General features: G+C 38.6%; 1 protein-coding gene across 4 annotated transcripts in view; it reads right to left on the reverse strand.

The window, feature by feature from the left end:
• Window positions 1–959: 959 nt before the first annotated feature.
• The window catches only part of arhgef7a (Rho guanine nucleotide exchange factor (GEF) 7a), a 54546-nt gene continuing 34793 nt past the window's right edge, over window positions 960–20712 (reverse strand). For 2 of the 4 annotated variants that reach the window (XM_062069768.1, XM_062069770.1), the window contains exons 15-22: window positions 20515–20654; window positions 20219–20440; window positions 17352–17445; window positions 17061–17150; window positions 9158–9257; window positions 7303–7357; window positions 4800–4820; window positions 960–1483 (exon numbers count right to left, since the gene is read on the reverse strand). In XM_062069768.1, the coding sequence (XP_061925752.1) occupies window positions 1361–1483; window positions 4800–4820; window positions 7303–7357; window positions 9158–9257; window positions 17061–17150; window positions 17352–17445; window positions 20219–20440; window positions 20515–20654 (845 nt within the window). In that variant the 3' untranslated portion in view covers window positions 960–1360. Of the gene's footprint in view, window positions 1484–4799; window positions 4821–7302; window positions 7358–9157; window positions 9258–13664; window positions 13845–17060; window positions 17151–17351; window positions 17446–20218; window positions 20441–20514; window positions 20655–20712 lie in introns of all 4 variants that reach the window. The other 2 variants (XM_062069771.1, XM_062069769.1) reach the window with 2 other exon arrangements.

Below are 20712 nucleotides of genomic sequence, written 5' to 3' on the forward strand. Positions count from 1 at the left end.
GGGTTAAAAGATGGAAACTTTACATCAATATGAGCTTATCAGGAACTAGTTTTCAACCGTGTTAGGGCTGTGTTACTGTTGTTGGCACAAATTGATGTTGTTATAGAGCTATTTATTATTGTGGTATGCAGTGTTGCAGAACTGCATGTCATACTGAATGCTTTGACTAAAAATACCTTTCACCTACAATATTTAGAATGTAATGTAAAATAAAATAAAATACATGCTTATTATTACAGTACTTGTTGAGTGTGTCCCGGCAAGAAATCTGCGTTCAAAGAACTCCGGCTTATTAGTGATTCCCGGAGCCCCAAAAAAATCTGTGGGCTATAGAGCGTTTTCTATTCGGGCTCCAGTACTTTGGAATGCCCTCCCGGTAACAGTTAGAGATGCTACCTCAGTAGAAGCATTTAAGTCCCATCTAAAAACTCATTTGTATACTCTAGTCTTTAAATAGACCCCCCTTTTAGACCAGTTGATCTGCCGTTTCTTCTCTGCTTCTCTGTGCCCCCCTCTCCTTCATGGAGGGGGGGGCACAGATTCAGTGACCACAGATAAGGCGCTAGCTGTCCAAAGTTGGGACCCAGGGTGGACCACTCATCTGTGCATCAGTTGGGGACGTCTCCGCTCAAGATGATCTCCTGCTGGCCCCACTTTGAACTGGACTCTCACTATTATGTTAGATCCACTATGGACTGAACTCTCACAATATTATGCTAAATCCACTCGACGTCCATTGCACCCACATCTGTGGTCCCCTCCAAGGTTTCTCATTGTTATCCCATTGGGTTGAGTTTTTCTTGCCGTGACGTGGGATCTGAGCCGAGGATGTCGTTGTGGCTTGTGCAGCCCTTTGAGACACTCGTGATTTAGGGCTATATAAGTAAACATTGATTGATTGATTGAGTGTATGTGGGACAAAAATACAATAGTTTATCCATGTGTGGAACTGAAACAAAGCAACTCAAATCCTTGTTTATTTCTCCCAAAATGATTTTTTTGTTGATGTTGCAATATTTACACTATACAAGTTTAATATTAGAGCATTTCCCCCAGGAAGCCCACACGCAGCGAATCAAATTGCAAAAACAAACATGAACAAAGCTTATGACAGTCAAATAGACCTAATTAAATAACATAAAGGTTATGAAAGAGCATGGTAAAGGCTCAAACTTGTACCAATAACACCACAAATTACTCAGCACCGTTCATGGAGCATACTGGAGAGCACCCAGTGGAATGATTGTAAACAGGAGAGGGTACGTCTCCATAGTCTTGACTGGAGATGACAACGTCCTTTGTGGCCTTCATGTTTTGACTCAGGAATGTTTTCATCATCTCCCGATTGTCAAAGGGAGACTCACAGGTTGGTTTCGTCCCACGTGGGGTCGTTCATGCTTTTCAAGACCCTCCTCACCGCCTTCTCCAGGTCCTTGCGAGCTCTCTGCTCCTCCTCCAGCGACCTTTTCATCTTCTTGTTGTCCTGTAGACAATAAAACACATGCTACCAATGATGGCAAATAGGAAAAAAAGTTCATAGAATATTGTGAAGTGTTAAGCTTTTAGCCAAGCGTTTTGTGGGGATGACGACACAGTAGAGCTGCACGACTAATCGACATCGAATCAACACTGAGGTTTTAATGAGTGCGATTACCTAACAGCAAGAGACGGTTGTTTGTTTTTGTCTTTTGACTGACACGTTTCATTTTAAGGAAATGATTCCACTAAACAGTGTTTCAGGAGAGGGGTTCCAAAGCTTCATCCACACTTTAGACCAGTACTTCTTAATGATGTTCTGTTATACCCCTGCCTAGAAAGATGAAAAAAATGGTATCAAGTCAACTTTATTGTCAATCGGACTAAAATTGCGCTTCTCCCATAATCCAATGTGCAATATTAAACAAGATTTGACACACACAAAGGATAAACTAGATATTAGACTAAACATTAGACTAAACATAGGACATATATATTTAACAGATAAACAAATGACAGACAGTGAGCTTACAGTTACCAAACTATCATACTGTTGAAGAACATAGTCAGGATGAGGTACTTTACTATAGTGCAATATAATGTGTAATATGGCAAAAGTGCAGAGTAGCAGCATGAATATGAATAGTTTTGTAAACTTCTTACATTGTTGTGCAAGGGGATATTTGCCTATGTGCATAAGAGTATCTAGCAGACATTGAGTTGTCTTTTTTTCAGGTGTGTGTGGAGGTTGTGGTGGGATTTGTAATCCAGTTTTCATGAATGAGTTGAGCAGTCTGATGGCTTGTGGGGAAAAAGCTATTGCTGAGTTTGGTAGTCTTGCAACACATACTGCTGTAGCGCTTGCCAGATGGTAGGAGAGTGAACAGCTTGTGTGTGGGGTCTTTGATGATGTTGGTGGCTCTTTTGTGGCAGCGGGATGGGTATATGTCCTGGATGGATGGTTGGGCTGATCTGGTGATCTTCTCAGCTGACCTCACCATCCTCTGTAAAGCTTTGCGGTCAGCAACAGAACAGCTACCATACCAGACCGAGAGACTGCTGATGAGGATACTCTCAATGGCACCCCTGTAGAAGGCGGTGAGTCCCAGTGGGGGGAGGTTGGCTCTTCTCATCCTGCGTAGGAAGTGGAGGTGTTGCTGAGCTTTCTTGACAAGGGAGGTGGTGTTGGTAGACCGTGACATGTCAACAGTGATGTGCACGCCCAGGAACTTGGTGCTTTTCACTGATTCTACAGCACTGCCATTGATGGTGAGGGGTGTGTGTGGCTTGTGATTTCTCCTGAAGTCCACAGTTATTTCCTCAGTTTTATTGACATTGAGATGTAAATTGTTGGTGTCACGCCAGTTGATGAGTTGGTGTACCTCACCTCTGCAGGCTGAGTCGTCGTCGTTGCTGATGAGGCCCACCACTGTTGTGTCATCTGCAAACTTGATGATGTGGTTTGAGTTGTATCTGGCACAACAGTCATGAGTCATCAGTGTAAACAGCAGAAGACTCAACACACATCCTTGAGCGACCCCTGTGTTCATGATGATGGTCTGTGAAAAGTTTTTGCCAACTCTTACTGTCTGTGGTCTGTTGGTGAGAAAGTCTAGTAACCAGTTGCAAAGTGGGGTGCTGATGCCTACAGCACAGTTTTTTCACCAGGTGTTGTGGGATGACTGTATTGAAGGCAGAGCTGAAGTCGATGAACAGCATCCAAACACATCTGTTTTTGTTCTCCAGATGAGCCAGACTGAGGTGAAGTGCTGTTGCTATGGCATCATCAGTGGAACGCTTGGGACGGTATGCAAACTGGAAAGGGTCAAATGTGGCAGGTAGGCTGGATGTTATGTGGGCCTTGACCAGCCTTTCAAAGCACTTAATTGAGATGGGCGTGAGTGCTATAGGCTGGTAGTCGATCAGTGTTGTAGCTGGTGATTTCTTTGGTAGCGGTATGATAGTAATGGCTTTGTAGCATTCTGTTACGATGGCTTTGCTCAGAGAGGTATTGAATATATCTGTGAGAACATCTGTAAGTGAGTTAGCACAGACTTTAAGCACACGCCCAGGTTTATTGTCAGGACAAGCAGGCTTCCTGGGGTCCACCTTTTGAAGAGTCCTCCGTACGTCAGCAGGGTCAAGTTGAAGTGTTGCATTGTCCAAACAGTGTAGAGCTTTTGTTGGAGTGGTGTTGTTGTTTTCCTCAAACCGGCTGAAGAATTAATTGAGTGAGTATAGGAAGTCTGTGCTGTCCTCGCACGGTGGGGGTGTAGACCTGTAGTCCTTTATTGACTGCATGCCTTGCCATAGGCGTCTGGGGTCTTTTGTGTTAGTGAAGTGTGACTGGATTTTTTGTCCATAAGCACGCTTTGCTGCTCTCAGGCCCCGGTTCAAGTTGGCCCTGGCAGTTCTGAGGACCTCTTTGTTCCCAGATTTGAAAGCTGTATCATTTGATATCATCATTTGTCTATACATTTGTTATAAGTACACCTCTGCATAACATTTAATCCTTATTAACATAGAAAGGGAACGAAATATAGATTCACTTACAACAAAGAATAACTATTAAAATAGTTTTTTAGTCTGTAACAGAAAAGATTTAAAGTGCATTCATTTGCCTGAAATTGAAAAAATAAATAAATCCTTATTTAAACTACAACATTTTTTGACCGACTTGAATCATTTGATAATGAAAACTACAATTAAATAAACTCAATATATAATCAATTCAAGTTGATCAACAAGATTAACTCAGGAGAACAATATATAAAACACTTTAACCTACAAAACAAAAATAAATAAAACAATTTGTGCTGATTTTTTTGTATCAAAATGAGGAAGTCAGGATTAATGGCTACCATGAGCACGTTTTGTAGTGCACAGTTTTTGAAGCAGGGTTTGTAGCATGGTACTGAATGATACTGATAAAGCATGTTTCCTGGGTCCCATAGCCAGGTACTGCTTTAGACAGAGACTATGCCATTCCATCCCGTACATATTTCAGTTACGTTGCTGTACCTCAATTGCACGCTAAATGTAGGTGAAAGTGGAAGTCAAACTTCTAAACAGACTATTTCACCATACCATCTGATTTGTGGTGAAACAGGACCACTGAGCCATATATCCGCCTCACTATGCATTTTATTAGCCATAATTTTAACCTCAGTTTATGGTTATACCTTAAGTCCTAAGACATGGCAGCTTTAGTTTCAAAATGTGTGCAATGTTTTCCATTTTTACTTGTAAAAACATAATTATAGGAGATTTTATTGTATTTCATTTATATTATGTTTAAATCTGGTGATGATTGTTCAATTTACCTTGGGTGATGTTCTGTGAGGCTGTGAAAACAAATAATTGGACATCTGTCAAGTTATTTATGGTTATGTCTTATTCTGGATATGCAAAGACTACCAAGGTATACAATATTTATCGCACCATAACCTCACTGTTTAGTTTCTATCCGTTTTTTTCTTAAATCTTACTCTATTTGATCCACTTTTTATGGATTTATTTTAGGAGCAAAATAGAATGAAAGGGTTGAAATACAGACTTTTTTATTTTTCCTAGTCACACGATTTATAATGAGTTGCAAATGGGAGTCAATTGGTCGCACTGTACAGGCTTGCTGTCTGTAAAGCTGTGAATGCCCCCAGGCTGAGTCCTGAGGTGCAAAGAAGGCAAGCAAAAGAGACTGGAAGCCCTTGTGTTTAGTTCAGCTTCTCGAGTTTGCAAGCCATGAATACTTTGCAAAAAAGAAAAGAAAAAACAATTTAATTTCACACGGACGGATTAATTTTTCTGTAAAATAAAAATAAAAAAGATGAAAACTTTTAAAAGTTTAGAAGCTGTGTTACGTTTTGCAATTCTATACTATTTTTCTTAAGGTGGCAAAATATATCTTGATACTAAGGGTTGCAGACCCCTGTTCTAACGTGTGGCACCCTAAGACAAGAATATGTGGATGAACAGTCTAAAAGTACTTTCCTCGTTATTTTCACAATTTTGTGCATTTATATACATAAAATCTAAAAATGAGAGAAAAATCGCATTTAGTTTTTTTCTCAACAACGTGCAGCCTTACAACACAGAACTGAACTAATGTTGGCTAAGAGGGGAAAAAAAGAGTGATGATGACCATAGAATATTGTAAGCATTCAACAGATTATGGCCAAAAAAAAGTTTAGATTTTTGTGTGTGTTTTTGGGAGGCTGGAAGGTACCAGAATAATGAGCCAACAAAAGCACAGAGGGGGAAATGTGATGGTCATCACCCTTAAAATCATGTAACAAGTTAAAACAAGTCAACTTCACAAGTGTTTTCTTTATCTTTGGCTTTTTGTGGAGTTTTAGGGGAGACTGGTGTAACCACCAAAGAAGCAAACTAATGGTAGCTAAAGTGGAAAAATAAGTCCATTAGAATGGTTTGCTTTTGCTTGTGGAGTCTTTTGGAAGGTTGAGAAGAGCACCATAGCACCAGTGTACCAATGGTAGTTAAGAGGAAAAAGTGCTGATAACCATTGCCACAATTGTATTTCATTTCTCTTTTGACTGTATGTGGGGTTTCTAGGGGCGATACCACCATGTCGATGAACCAATGGTGGCAAAGAAGGGGGAAATGTGACGATAACCCTAGAATATTGTAAGCATCTAAAACACCTCTGTCAAACTCATTGTTGAGGGCCACATCATGGCTGCCCTCAGAGGTGTCGCGTGTAACTGCGAAACATATACTATATAATTACCAAATACATGTAGAGTATAGTTGCCTTATGATATTAAGCAATTGTCCATTTGATTATTGTCTTATTGTTTATCCACAAACTGATGGAAAGCCTGCTTTGGCATTACAAGTCAAGGTGAAAGGCAGGTATTAAAATTCAGCTTTTGGATAATTTATTTTAAAAAAGGGTTACAAAGACCAAAAAAATGAATAGCTTTTTCCATCAAATAATAACATAATATTCAGTTCAGAAGAACTGCAGCAGAAAATGTTTCCTGTCAAAATTAAAATACATTTAGCAAGAACGATCCATCCATCCCTCCATTTTCTACCGCTTGTCCCTTTTGGGGTCGCGGGGGTGCTGGAGCCTATCCCAGCTGCATTCGGGCGGAAGGCGGGGTACGCCCTGGACAAGTCGCCACCTCATCGCAGGGCCAACATAGATAGACAGACAACATTCACACTCACATTCACACACTAGGGCCAATTTAGTGTTGCCAATCAACCTATCCCCAGGTGTATGTCTTTGGAGGTGGGAGGAAGCCGGAGTACCCGGAGGGAACCCACACAGTCAAGGGGAGAACATGCAAACTATACACAGAAAGACCCTGAGCCCGGGGATCAAACCCAGGACCTTCGTATTGTGAGGCACATGCACTAACCCCTGTCGCGCCGTGCTGCCCTTAGCAAGAACAATGAAGTGTGGTATTATTTCCAAGCTTTCGCGGGCCATATAAAAGGTTGTGGTATTCCAGATGTGGCCCCCGGGCCTTGAGTTATTACATTTTATGATAATTAGAGAGCAACTGTACTTTTCAAAATGTACATTATATTTTTTACCACTTCATCTTGCACCTCAGTTTTAAGGGCTAAGATGAAGGTGAAGGGTAAGGTGGACAATTGGGATTCAGCCTTACTCGACAAGAGTGCTTTGGTGTTTTTTTTGGCTTTTTGTGAAAAAAGAAAAACAGTGCTAATAAACATAGACTACCATGAGCATTTACATAATTAACTCCACAAAAGTGTTTTGCTTTTTGTTTGGCTTTTTCTACAAAGGATTAGACTATATGAATGACGAAACATAGAAATGAAAATGTTCACCTGTTTTAGCTCTTGAACCTCGTCCCTCAGAGCGTACACCACATCCACAAGGCTCCTTAAGAATAAAATAAACATCATTAAACTCTATCACATAGCCCCTCCAAAATAAATGTTTGCACTATACTTTTGAATGATTAAAAAATATATACACAGCCTATATATTATATCAAATCTATATATTGATATAGTTACATTTGTATGTGTGTGCTACAAAAATGTTCATACATGATAAAGAAAAAAATAATTTCGAGTTTATGGTACTTCCACTATGCAACTGTGTAAACGCAACATTCTTGTTGCTTATGCTGAATATGGAAATGTATGTAAAGTACTGCTTTTTATTGAACTCAAATAAATAATTTGAACTGAACTGAAAGGTTATTAATAATATATCAAAATAAGACCAGTAAATGAAAGACCGTTTAGGTGTTTATGAAAAGAGAGATAGGTAGTTGATTTAAGAAAGGGAGTAAGTAAGTTTCACTTTGTCCCACTCCTTTTTGGATTAGAAAAACCTAATAATTTTGTATTGTTTTCATATTTTATGCGTTTCTATAGCTGTACTTTTCTGTATTGTTATGAATGTTTGTATCTATTTTTTCAACATCCATCCATCCATTTTCTACCGCGTGTCCCTTTTTGAGGTTGCGGGGGGTGCTGGAGCCTATGTTCTTAAAAAAATACCATTAATAATTATATATTTTCATAGAAAAAATACATTCTCAAGTATACATGTCCTAGGTGTTTAAGTCTATTTTGGGTAACAAGATTATTTATAACGAGATGAGGCAATTCCTGAAGGAATTGCGTGTGAATGCTCCAATGCTGAAGTTGAACTGAAATGCTGATAGAATGTAGTATGAATGTAAGAATAGTTTGAATGTTGAAGAGATTGAATTTCCAGGAAAACCGAAATTTGGTTTGGAACTGGGGAAAGGGTTGTGCAACCTAGAAAAATGTCCCATTCATTTCAATAGGAACTTCCTGATAGTTTGGGAATTTCGGGAAAAGCGGGAATTTTTTTGAAAATGGTAAAAAACTTGAATGGTCTGAATGAGTTGAAATGGTTGGTGTTGAAATGTTTAAAATCGATCGAAAATGTTGAAGTATTAACATTTTGAATTGAGAAATGGTATAACGGAATCCCTGGAATTTCGGGAAAACCGGGAATTTTTCCAGTTCAAAAAACAACTTTGTTCTTGGTCCTAATTAAGAGGAATGTTTTAACATTGGAACAGTTGAAATGCGTTGAAAAATGTGGAAGGAGTAGTCGCCAGCAAAAAAGAGTGGAAATATGGGTTTGGAAAACCATGAATTCTGGAAAATCCTGGAATTTGTTTGAACTTGGAAAAAGGGTAGTTTGGATTTCCAGGATGGTGGAATGTGTTGAAGGTGGAATGGTATGAATAGGTTGAAAAATGTGAAAATGGTGAAAGTTTGAAAAATGGCCAATTCATTTTAAATGGGAAAAATGTCCCGGAAAAAAAACGTGAATTCTGGGAAATCTGGGAATTTTTGGAATTTGTCAAGGGAAAGCCAATGATTCCTGAACAGGCTGAACAGTTTGAAGTTGGAACGGTTTGAATCGGAGGAAAAATGTGGAAGGTAGAGCGCGCCAAAATCTGGAGAAGAAGAAGTAGAGGAACAATGAATTTTGGTGTAGAAAACCATATTTGTGAATGCTTTGGAGCATTCACAGAATTAAATGTCATAATTATGTAATATTTTGAAATGATCTAGAGAGAGAATGTGCATGTGTACCTAATGTTGTGGCCTCTACATTCTGTGCATATTACGTAATATCCTGCCATTGTCTAAAGACAGGAGAATGAACGTGAAAAGTAAAAACAAATACTTCTCTTCCACTGCACTTTGTCCATTGCGACTGGAATCTTCCAGCAGGACTTTGTCCTCGCCGGGAATGATCACATGCAGCTCTGTGTCACTTCGTTGTCCTGTTTCGAGACAAAGAGAGCCCTCAGAGACGTAAAAAGTGAACCCAAAGCAGTGCATATTTTGATAGTGACGTGTGTTGGTGCAGAAGGTGAAGAACAGGAGGAAGAACACGAGAGAAAAGGCTCCTTCCAAAATAAGAGCCGGGACATGTAGCAAAGGACATATTTATTCCAAACTGAAAATACAGACATTTTTGGGACTGAGAACAACTCCCGCAGTGGGCCCTTGGAAGGCATGGTTAGTTCTGTTAGTGAGTTCTAGAGAGAGACACACAAGTACAATGACGGTTCACGACAGATGCCAACCCTGCATGTCGCCAAATGTTGACTCCACGGAACGATACAACTGTCACAAAGTACGGCACGATACAGGACAGTCATCGTCTTTACGACAGGAGGAACCTACAAAGTCCAACGGCTTGGGGTTCAACCCGAATTTAGCTGGGAAAATGTGCCTCGAATGTTGCTATGCTTTTTGGCCCCACCTGGAAGCTACCATTGCTGCCAAAGCAAAAAGGTGCAATGATAACCATGGAACAGAAAAGGGAACTGTTCTGCGACATACAAACAGAAATATGAGCAATACAATAAATATATATCAGTTACATGCACAAATTAACACATTAATTCCAGCAGTACTTGTTTGAACACTGTCCTGTTGTGTATACTACTTTCAAAGTACTTTTGCTTTATTTGGGTTCTATTCATTTTCATTCCAACCTCTAATTTGACAAACGTTAAAAGTTAAATGATTTATTTATAAAGTATTTATTTTTAGTTTTACATTTTTTTAAATATATATATATATATATATATTCCAAGGGTTTAGCACAGTTTAACATTAGCGTTCACTCTCCATTATGTGTCATTACCATCAGCCTCGAGTTGTTCTCCTTAATTTCAGTTTAATTTAGTCTCATTATACAGCCTTTATTTACTCTTTTTTTTACCCGTATGACAGATAATAAAGTCAAATTGTTACATAAAAAAATCATCACCATCATCAATGTATCTTTATCGAAGCCTTGGGTATTTTCACTTTATTTTGGATTTAATTAGAAACTGGTTTGTCTTTTTTATATACTTTTTGAATTTGATTAGACAAATCACTTGGAAACATTGCTGGTTTTTGACTGTTTAAGCCTGCAATGTTTTGTAAAATCATTTTAGTTTATTAAAACAGAACTGGAATTTAATAAGTATGCTTATTAAAAGAAATGTTATGCTTGCAAAAAAAACAGTGTATAGTTTCATTTTGGCTTAGCTGTATGTTTAAAACAGATAAATATTCAAAGAAAAACAAAAAAGTAGATTTTTCGAGGTTTTAGCATCGCTTCCTGTTATCTTCCCATTATGTGTCAGGCATCTCCAAAGACTTGAACAGTTATACTTTATTTGATTTTGATGTAGTTTGCTTTCCATGTTTAACTTATTTTACATGTAGATGACAGTTAATAATGCTAAAATGATATTTAAAAAAAGTTTTAAGTTTAAATGTATGATGGTATTCACCCTGCAATTTTTAATTAGGACAATTTATAAGCCAGCCAGCATCATTCAAGAGATTGAGTTCGACTTTGGAGGTCCCACCGTAGTGGAACTACTCACTGAATGGATCCCCCCCATCCTAAGCTAATTAACGACTAATATCTACAGAAAGGGAACATGTGCTCTTCACACTTCAAGCCCACTGGGGACCAGTACTCTGAGATTTTGAAATTGTAATATATTTTGTTTTTGTGGCCCTTCAACGCTTGCACTTAAAACCACAGAATGAAGAGCACATACACCACGTTTACTTTACAGGACCACTGAATATTTAAGTCTCCCTTTAAAAAGGACTATATGATACACACTCTAGGTAGACCAAAAAAAATATTTTTTTAAAAAGTACTTTTGACACATTCTTACTCCACCCGCTGTCCTGTTACATGATTGTGCAAAATAATTTCAAAACACTGTCCAAAGAAATAAAAAATAAAAAACATAATTCTTCAAAGGATTCTTTTGTAAACATTGACATACACATAAAAATAAATAAACAGTTTAACAAATAATAAATACAACAACTCAAATAATTTTGACAATTTATACGGCTCTACATTGAGTAGATGTCAACCTGGACTTTTTAGTACCAACACTGAAAAAATACTTCTTCATGAAAATAGTGACGCAAGCCAGACAACACTGAGGCATGCCGGACTATTATAACAACAGGCTAGCATGCTAGCTCGCTGACGACATCCTTTGTTATTGTTTTTTTTTAATTCAAGCTAAACTTGTCAAAATACCACACTTTAAAAGTTACTGGTATTGTTTGGACATTTTGGGAAATGTACTAGTTCCGCTGCACAATTTGTATGCACAATTTTGTACTTTCAACATGGAGCAGTTATCTGAGCCTAAATTAGCATGGCTAAGCTAAGTCGTTTTTAAGTATACCATTGCCCAAAATTATGCATAGTCGCCAAATTTTGAGCTAAAGTAAAATACTTTGATATTAATACATTCGGAAATTATTAATTTCCCTTTGCGGACAATTTAGAGGGGATGCAATATTTTCCTGCATTCTAAACCAGGGATTCTTCACCTTTTTGACCTCGGGGTCCAATGTTTCCACAACATAAAGGTCTGGGGCCCTCTCAAATATTAGTACTGAATTCGTAATCTTACTCTTGATTTTAATTGTATTCAATAATTATATCTGACATACTAACAGTTTAACAGAATAAACCTTGTCAAATAATATAAAACCATGTGTTAATCACAAAGATTATTGTCAAGGCTTAGGTCAGGCTGAGTACAAAAATAATTATATAAATAATAATGAAATACACTGCAAACAAAGGGACTCATAAATGACTTTTGCCACTTTTTACATGACTGCCACCAACAAAAAATATTTACCAGTTTTAAAAAAAAAAATCCTATAAGTGTAGGCCAGGGTATGATTAAAACCTTAGATCTTTTTTTTAAGTTTAAAGAAAAAAAAAAAAATCTCATTTTTGGTTTTAACAAAGCCCAACAGTAGCTAGTAATGGTGCTGAAAATCTTTTTATTTATTACGGTTCTAAATTGATTGATAATAATATAAATCCAATAAAGAATAAGAATAATAATATATATAATTTGAAAAATCAATATTTAAAAATACATTTTAAGGCCCTTTGTGTGCTTACACACTGCGTACATATGTCATACATCAGCAGCAAAGAGGGTATTTTTGTAACTTGTTTTGAAAAAGTTGTATTATATTTTTTTATATCAAATATATTGAGAGAATCAGTTTGAATAAAAAAAAAAGTGTCGAATCAACAATCGATTCTAAATCGAATCGTCACAAGAATCGGAATCAAATGAAATCGTGAGTTGTTGGAAGATTTACATCCGTAGCAGCTTGCCTATTTTTGTTTGAAAAAGTGAAGTGACATTAAGTTTAATAACATGATAATATTTCAATCATTTCATAATGAACCAAGTTCTGTATGAACTGATATTACATTTTATTAGAATTAGGAAGGGAAAATATAAACCTATTAACTAACTTCCTAGCATTAGCAAGCGAAGCTAAACAACTGAGCTACTTGCTCCGGTTTTATAAAAACTGCTACAACAGTAATATTTTTCGTCTTATCCAACATTGGAAACGAGTACGCCGATTTCCCAAAATGTCCAACTTAATCTTAAATAGCAGGAGACATTCTATCACAAAGGCATTAGGTTTACGCTGTAATTATTTAATATCCTTTAGCTCCATGTTGGTATTTTGTCCATGCATTTGGTTTAAAAACCTGATTGTAACCAGATTAATGATTGGGATTTTATATTAGAGTGTTTAGTAGCTTAATATAAATTATTCTAGTGTTAAAATGTCATGTTGCTATATTGTGTGGCAGCAGGGACATAAAATATATGGCTGAATGTATTAGCATCTTTGCTATGTTGGAGCATACGTGCTCTGAAACCACCGATTGGCTAGAAACCGTACACCATCAAACAGAATACACTCTTTCCTGAATTACATCTGAATATCAGACAGGAAAAGCTGAGCTCCTTTTATCCCACCGACAATGCTCTTTCTCTCGCTCTATGGGCTAAAAGAGAGTCCCCCCCATGTTTGTGGTCAAACGAGGGGTCACATTCAAGATAAACGAACAGGAATTAGCAGACACTTACTGCATGACAGCTACAGAAAGAGAGAGGAGGCACATAGAAAAGGGAAAGTGGCAAAGGCAACAGGGAGATGCGTTAAACATCCTGTCAAGCTAAAATAAATTACAAAAAAATAAGTTAACAATAGAAAATAAATAAATCGTAAAACAGTGATGGTAAAAAGAGGTAAGCAAAGCGCGCTAGGTGGCAGCAACCGAGCGTTCTTTTAGTTCTGGTGCGAGATGCAGCTCTTGCGCGGCACCGAGCCCATCCGGTAAGAGTGGCTGGTCCAAATGGAGTCGTAGTCAGAGTCCTCCGAAAGGTCGGAGGACAATTCCGGCCGCGACACGCTGCTGCGCCGGCCCGGCGAGTCCGCGCAGGGCCGATCGGCGTCAGCCAGCACGTGGTTGTGCATCAAGTCGGTGCCCTGCCAAGCTGGGGTTGGGAGAATGGGGAGAGGATGGAGGGACGGGAGGGGAGGGGAGGTGGGCGGTGGTTTTCATGCGCAAAAAAATGGCCAAAAAAATATCGGAGGATGGAGGACGACGGATGGAATCGCAACGCAAACAAACAGGAATGGAGAGAAAGAAAAGTATGGAAATAAAAGGCCAACCGGAGTCATGAGGAGTGGAGGAGACAGAAAGGAGGAGAAGATACGGTTAGGTCAGGACATTGGTGTTAATAATGAAAGCTCAGCAAGACAAACAAAGGTCATGTTCACATCAGCACAAGTGTTTACTTCATCCTTTTGCGTGCCTCTTTTACACTTCTTCTATGATGCATGCTCTGTGTTAACAGCAGCTACAAGAAACAATGCATGTAGGCCTCCTTCTAAAGCAGTGGTTCTTAACCTGGGTTCGATCCAACCCTAGGGGTTCGGTGAGTCAGCCTCAGGGGTTCGGCGGAGCCTCCGCCGCGGAGGTCAAGACACCCGATTCATCTTGTAAGTAAAAACTTCTCCCTATCGGCGTATTATGGATACCCCCAAACAATGTTCCCTCTAATTTTCCATCTGATTTGCAGGTGTCTAATTTGTTTTGAGTTCATGCACTGTGTTGGTTTTGTTCTTTGAACAATGTGATTGTTCATGCACGGTTCATTCTGTGCACCAGTAAAAAAACAGAACTTTGTCTTGAATTTGAAAAAAAAACTAAACATTTTGTTTTTCACTAAAGAAGGGTTCGGTGAATGCGCATATGAAACTGGTGGGGTTCGGTACCTCCAACAAGGTTAAGAACCACTGTTCTAAATGGAAGTATCAGAGGTGGGACACCGTCAGAGTCTAAAGTCTGGGTTATGCTCCTCCATCGGGGTGCTAGTATACACTACACCTCTAAAAATATCTAACCTCACATCCTGACCACTTCAACCATAAAGGCTGTGATTGGTCAGATTTTTTTTTTTTACATTTATTCCTGTGTGTACCTGACCAACACAGCTTACTTTGGTGAGCGCCTACTCCTCTGATTTCGGATCAACATTTGCAATTAAAGTGATTGTTGTGACACACTGATTAAGTCCAGCTGCAGTAAGACTCATCAACATTACAATTAAAGTCATTGTTGTAACACAATGATTATATCCAGCTGTAGTAACACTCATCAACATGTGAAATTAAAGTGATTGTTGTAAGACATCGATTATATCCAGCTGCAGTAACACTCATCAACATGTGCAATTAAAGTGATTGTTGTAACACACTGATTAAGTCCAGCTGCAGTAACACTCATCAACATGTGCAATTAAAGTGATTGTTGTAACACACTGATTAAGTCCAGCTGCAGTAAGACTCATCAACATTACAATTAAAGTGATTGTTGTAAGACATTGATTATATCCAGCCGCAGTAAGACTCATCAACATGTGCAATCAAAATGATTGTTGTAACACGGGGCCATTTAACAAAATTATCTTGAGGCCACATTTCCAGAAAATTCAAGTACCGGGGTGCCAGACTTCTCCCTTCACTATCAATTATTTCTGGTACACTACCGTTCAAAAGTTTGGGGTCACATTGAAATGTCCTTATTTTTGAAGGAAAAGCACTGTACTTTTCAATGAAGATAACTTTAAACTAGTCTTTAAAGAAATACACTCTATACATTGCTAATGTGGTAAATGACTATTCTAGCTGCAAATGTTTGGTTTTTGGTGCAATATCTACATAGGTGTGTATAGAGGCCCATTTCCAGCAACTATCACTCCAGTGTTCTAATGGTACAATGTGTTTGCTCATTGGCTCAGAAGGCTAATTGATGATTAGAAAACCCTTGTGCAATCATGTTCACACATCTGAAAACAGTTTAGCTTGTTACAGAAGCTACAAAACTGACCTTCCTTTGAGCAGATTGAGTTTCTGGAGCATCACATTTGTGGGGTCAATTAAACGCTCAAAATGGCCAGAAAAAGAGAACTTTCATCTGAAACTCGACAGTCTATTCTTGTTCTTAGAAATGAAGGCTATTCCACAAAATTGTTTGGGTGACCCCAAACTTTTGAACGGTAGTGTATATTTCCAAGAACCAGCGTCCTTTGCAGTGGACATTTGATTTTTGTCTTTTTTTAAGCATTACTAAATTGTGAAGTCACAGGCCGGTCAGGTGTTATTCCCTGGCCGAATTTCACCCCTTAGCCGCCAGTTGAATAGCCCTGTTGTAACACACTGAGTAGCTCCAGCTGCAATAACACGCCTCAACACTTGCCATCAAGTGACTGTTGTAACACATTGAGTAGTTCCAGCTGCAACAACACTCCCCATCTCTCTTTAACTGCCATTAATTGCTTGCGATGAACAAAGTTAAACTACATAATTGACAAAAGTTGGGATTGTTCACCGAGTTAACAGCGCCTCTAGCTTTTTAGCAAACAAGGTCTAGCACTCTATGTCTATGTAGAGCTGTAAAGGGTTCAAGATGGCATCAGAGTGGATAGCTTAATGACCACGAATGAGCATAATATACATACCAGACCTACTGTTACGATTCAGATGAATTTTGCATCATCTGTGTGAAAGTGTCTTGTGTCGCTGTTCTGTCTAAAAACAGCAATTTTACTGCTTTTAGGTAGTATGGTTTAACAAAGGCGAGACACAACCTGTGCTCACTGTCTGTTGTACACGTCACAGCGTAACCACCTGATGGTGTCACTAAGTGAAAGCGTATACAGTTACGGAAAATTATCTCGCTTTCTTGGCAAATGGGTGGATGACGCCTTTGTTTAATATGCATTATTTGCCTTGCTTCATGTGCATCTCATTTAGTAAATGAGTAAAAATAATCATTGACTTTAAAGTGTACACATGGTGCATTACTTTAGTATACGGGAAAAACACAAGGTATCATCTTATGAAAAAAATTTAATAACTTTATCTTATATGCATACAAATGTATTATTAATACAATGTCAACAAATATACTTGCACATAACAAGTGTCAACTAAACAGTAGTCTTAATTCAGCATGTGCTTGTTAGCCATAATAGCTCAATAGTCAGGTGACACTTTCAAAGTTAATGTTTCCAAATAAAAGTCAAAATATGCATAGACATGGAGAATTCCTAAAAAGCTAACGTCAAATATATTTGTGTCAACCCAAGTTTATCCGTGGCAGGCCGCGACAAATAAATGAATGCATGGGGAATCACTGCACTTACTGGAGTTGAGCGTCTGCCTAGTTTTGGCGCTGGTGCAGTAGGCCTCGATGACTTTTAGGATCTGAGCGTCTTCTTCAAGGGCTGCTGTGCCTAAGAAAGAGAGGTCATAGGTGGGTCATCAAAAAATCCCAAATTATTATATTCGGTTTTAAACGCAAACAGAGAGGTGTTTTTTCAGCAATATGTTAATATTGTGCTTGTAGTTTGCTACATACAGCTGTTTCTCATTGTCTACTTGCAGAGTGCAGGCGGACCACCTATGGACACGAAGAGTAAAGAGGTCAAACATACTCTTCCTCAAGGCGAACTCCTCCTCAGACTGTTTTCTCTCAGGCTTGCGCTTGGGAAGAAGTTTCTTTACACTCTTGGGACTTTTACTGAGATCCTGCGCACAAGGAAAAGAGATAACATTTCATTCAGGTCTAACTAGTCCAGTTGTTAAACAGGCTGCAAATTTACTCAAAATAGGAAAAACAAGTGCAAAGTGTGCTACTCCTCAAATTTGACCAAAACAATGGAGGTTAGCAATACTTAGCAATTGCCACCTCATTGCAGGACCAACACAGATAGACAGACAACATTCACACTCACATTCACACACTAGGGCCAATTTAGTGTTGCCAATCTAACCTCAGTTATTCTTAGAGGAAAAAATAATGTATTTTAGTTGCTGTGATGAGTAAACAGGGGTGAAACAGAAACATGTTGACAAAATATGCTCAAACAATCAGAGTTACAGGAGCTCTCAGCTGTTTTAAGGACCTTTTGCAAAAATATGAGTCTCACACAGTTCAGAACAGAATTTGTGGACCATCAGTGGCAGGGATATGAGCACCCTTTGAGGAAAAAAAGAGGAAAATTGAGGGAAAAAAAGAGGAAAATTAAGAAGAAAAGAGCAACATTTTTAACAGCACATAGTGCTACAACGCAAATACAGAAGGAACATTTTGAAATTCAAAACTACATTTCCTGCAATTGGGTGCATTTCTACACTATTTTACCTTTAGATTTATTCACATCTTCTTTTTGACACCTACACGTCCCATTCAATGTACCACAGATTTTTTAGGTTTTTTTAGTAGACCATTTACTAACTTTGTTAACGTTGACAATTTAATGTAACATTCTACAACATGCACGCAAAGAGGTCAGAAAACCTTTCCTATTTGGCAGCTCTATCTTGTAGCCACAACTCCTCGGGTAATATACTTCTGGTGTTGTGACCTTTGTTTACAGTCTGTTACGTCAAAAATATACCTTCTCGCTGGCTACTAATAAATATTACAACTGGTTTGGAACTAACATTGTTCAGATTGTGATCATCCAAATATGATCAGCAGAAATTGTTTCGATTTGATCGTCTCCCCGTCCTGCAACTCAGTGCAGTGTTTAGGCAAGAGGAACAGCGAGTACCTGCGGCCGAGGCGAACGTCCAACAAATTTTGTTTACATGGTATTTTTTACAGATATTTCATTAAAAAAAGGCGGAAATTATATTTTGATGCACAAATTTTTGTTTAAAAAAATGCGGATGACTGAATTTGATTAGCAAAACTGATGAAAAACAGATGACCTAAAATGGAACCTTGAGGAACACTACTAGTATAACTAAAGAAGTAGAACAAATTATTCTTGACTGCATCTGAAGTAAAGGTACAGCAAGAAAAAAAATGTAATGGGTAAAAAAAGAAGAAGAGAGGACTTAAAAGGGTGCCTTGAGGAATGCCTCAGTTATCAGGGTTTCCCCCAGATTGCTACTATATTATGTGGCAGTGAGGGCGTAGCTGGGGGTATGACGCGCGGTCAGTATGACACATTTATGACGTCATAATTGCTTTGATGTGCAATGATGCATATATTTTCTTTGAAAAAGGCTAAACAAATGTTTTACAGTTTAAAACAAATCTACCGTATATTATTTTCTTGTTATATTGTTTTGCTCTATATTTCAATTGTTGCTACGTACTGTAAAAAGTAACACAGGCTACACTATAATCTGCCCTACCTGAATGTTGCAAGTTATTTTGCCAAAAATGTAAACAGTCCTTTGAATAAGAGATGAAAAAATAACTTGAGGTGTTTTGTTGATTTTGTCCACAATGAAGTCACTGTACAACTAACCACACCAAGGAAAGTACATTATATATACACATGAAGTGCGAAATAAAATACATTTGTAATAGTTTGGCATATACTGGAAAAAAAAACAATACAATTATTCAGGATAATGGTTAGCTGTAAAGCCGCTAGCTTAATGTTAACGTATAATAGACCAGCTCATTGACAGGCTAATGAAAAATAGCAGGGCCAAATTGCAGGGAACATACTGTATATAGACAAACAATCATTCACACTCACACTCATATCTATGGACAATTTACAGTCTCCAATGAACCTAACATGCATATTTTTGGAATGTGGGAGAAAGCCAGAGTACACAGAGAAAACCCCATACGGGCACAAGGATTTTTCCACACAGAGATTTCCAAACGGAGGTTCGAAGACACACATAACGTAAAGTTAGACGTTATTGTCGGTAGTAGTGTCAAATTGAGGGTATTTTACACAGGCTTCAACTAGAAATATATGAATTAACATGAAATACATTTTCTCTTCAACTTTTTCTCCTTACTTTTGCCAGGTGCAATTGTCAAAATAAAGCATAGAGGTATATTTTTATGATATACGAAATGTTTTTCAAACTTATTACGGTCAACAGTACATACATAACTGACTATATAGAGTACATCCATTCATACAATATATTATTTAAATTAGTTTTCCATCCATCCATCCATTTTCTACCACTTGTACCTCTCTGGGTTTTCATGTAAAAAAAACCAAAACATAATATTTTTTAAGGTGTGGCGGCTTTTTTTGCAGTGGCGTTGCGCGACGATCAATTTTAATGTGTTATGTAAATCACAAGTTTGGACCGCAGTGTTCCATGTTTGCTAGCAAGGTTAAAATGTAAATTCCAAAATTTGCCAATGTGTTTACTGTGGTACTAGTTCCTCTATACGACGCCAGTGTTTTTAGGATTTTGTTGTAAAAATGTTTGTTTCCCTAGTTTAGAACTAAACCTGTGGAATATTCTCTGAGGGGGGTTTCACGCTGCCACACCAGCAACACCAGCTACAATAATTAAGGTTCCTAACCTCCTTGTAGCAAAGTGCAGCAGATGGTCGGAGTGGGGGTGCGGGCCGCAGGCAGCTCAGGCTCCACGGCTTGGGAGTGTTGGGGGGTTCCAGCGGACCCCACATCATGGTACTGTGAGACGTCCCGTGAGATGAGGGGTGAGGCAGGGTGTGGTAGGTGGGGGCCACTGTCATGGCTCTTCCCTCGGCATGTCGGGACGGGGTGACGGGGTGGGAGGGAAGCTGTGGAGCCAAAGCGTGTATTACAAAGTGAAGAAAAACAACAAAAGTAGACATGGTGTGTGTGTGGTGCTGACTGTGTGGCAGGGCACAGTGAGAGGTTTGTGGCTTGGCGCTGTGGCTGCAGTGTGCTTGATCTGTCGCGTTAGATGCTCCACCCAGTCTTGCAGATCCTGCTGATTGGTGCACGCCACTTGAAGACGGTCGAACATGGGGCCTGCAGAAAACGTTGATAAAATGCATCCGAAGGAGCACAACCAGGTGTAGACAAGGCT

The sequence above is a fragment of the Entelurus aequoreus genome, linkage group LG14 (genome assembly GCF_033978785.1).
Source record: "Entelurus aequoreus isolate RoL-2023_Sb linkage group LG14, RoL_Eaeq_v1.1, whole genome shotgun sequence".
NCBI classification, from domain to species: Eukaryota; Metazoa; Chordata; class Actinopteri; order Syngnathiformes; family Syngnathidae; genus Entelurus; species Entelurus aequoreus.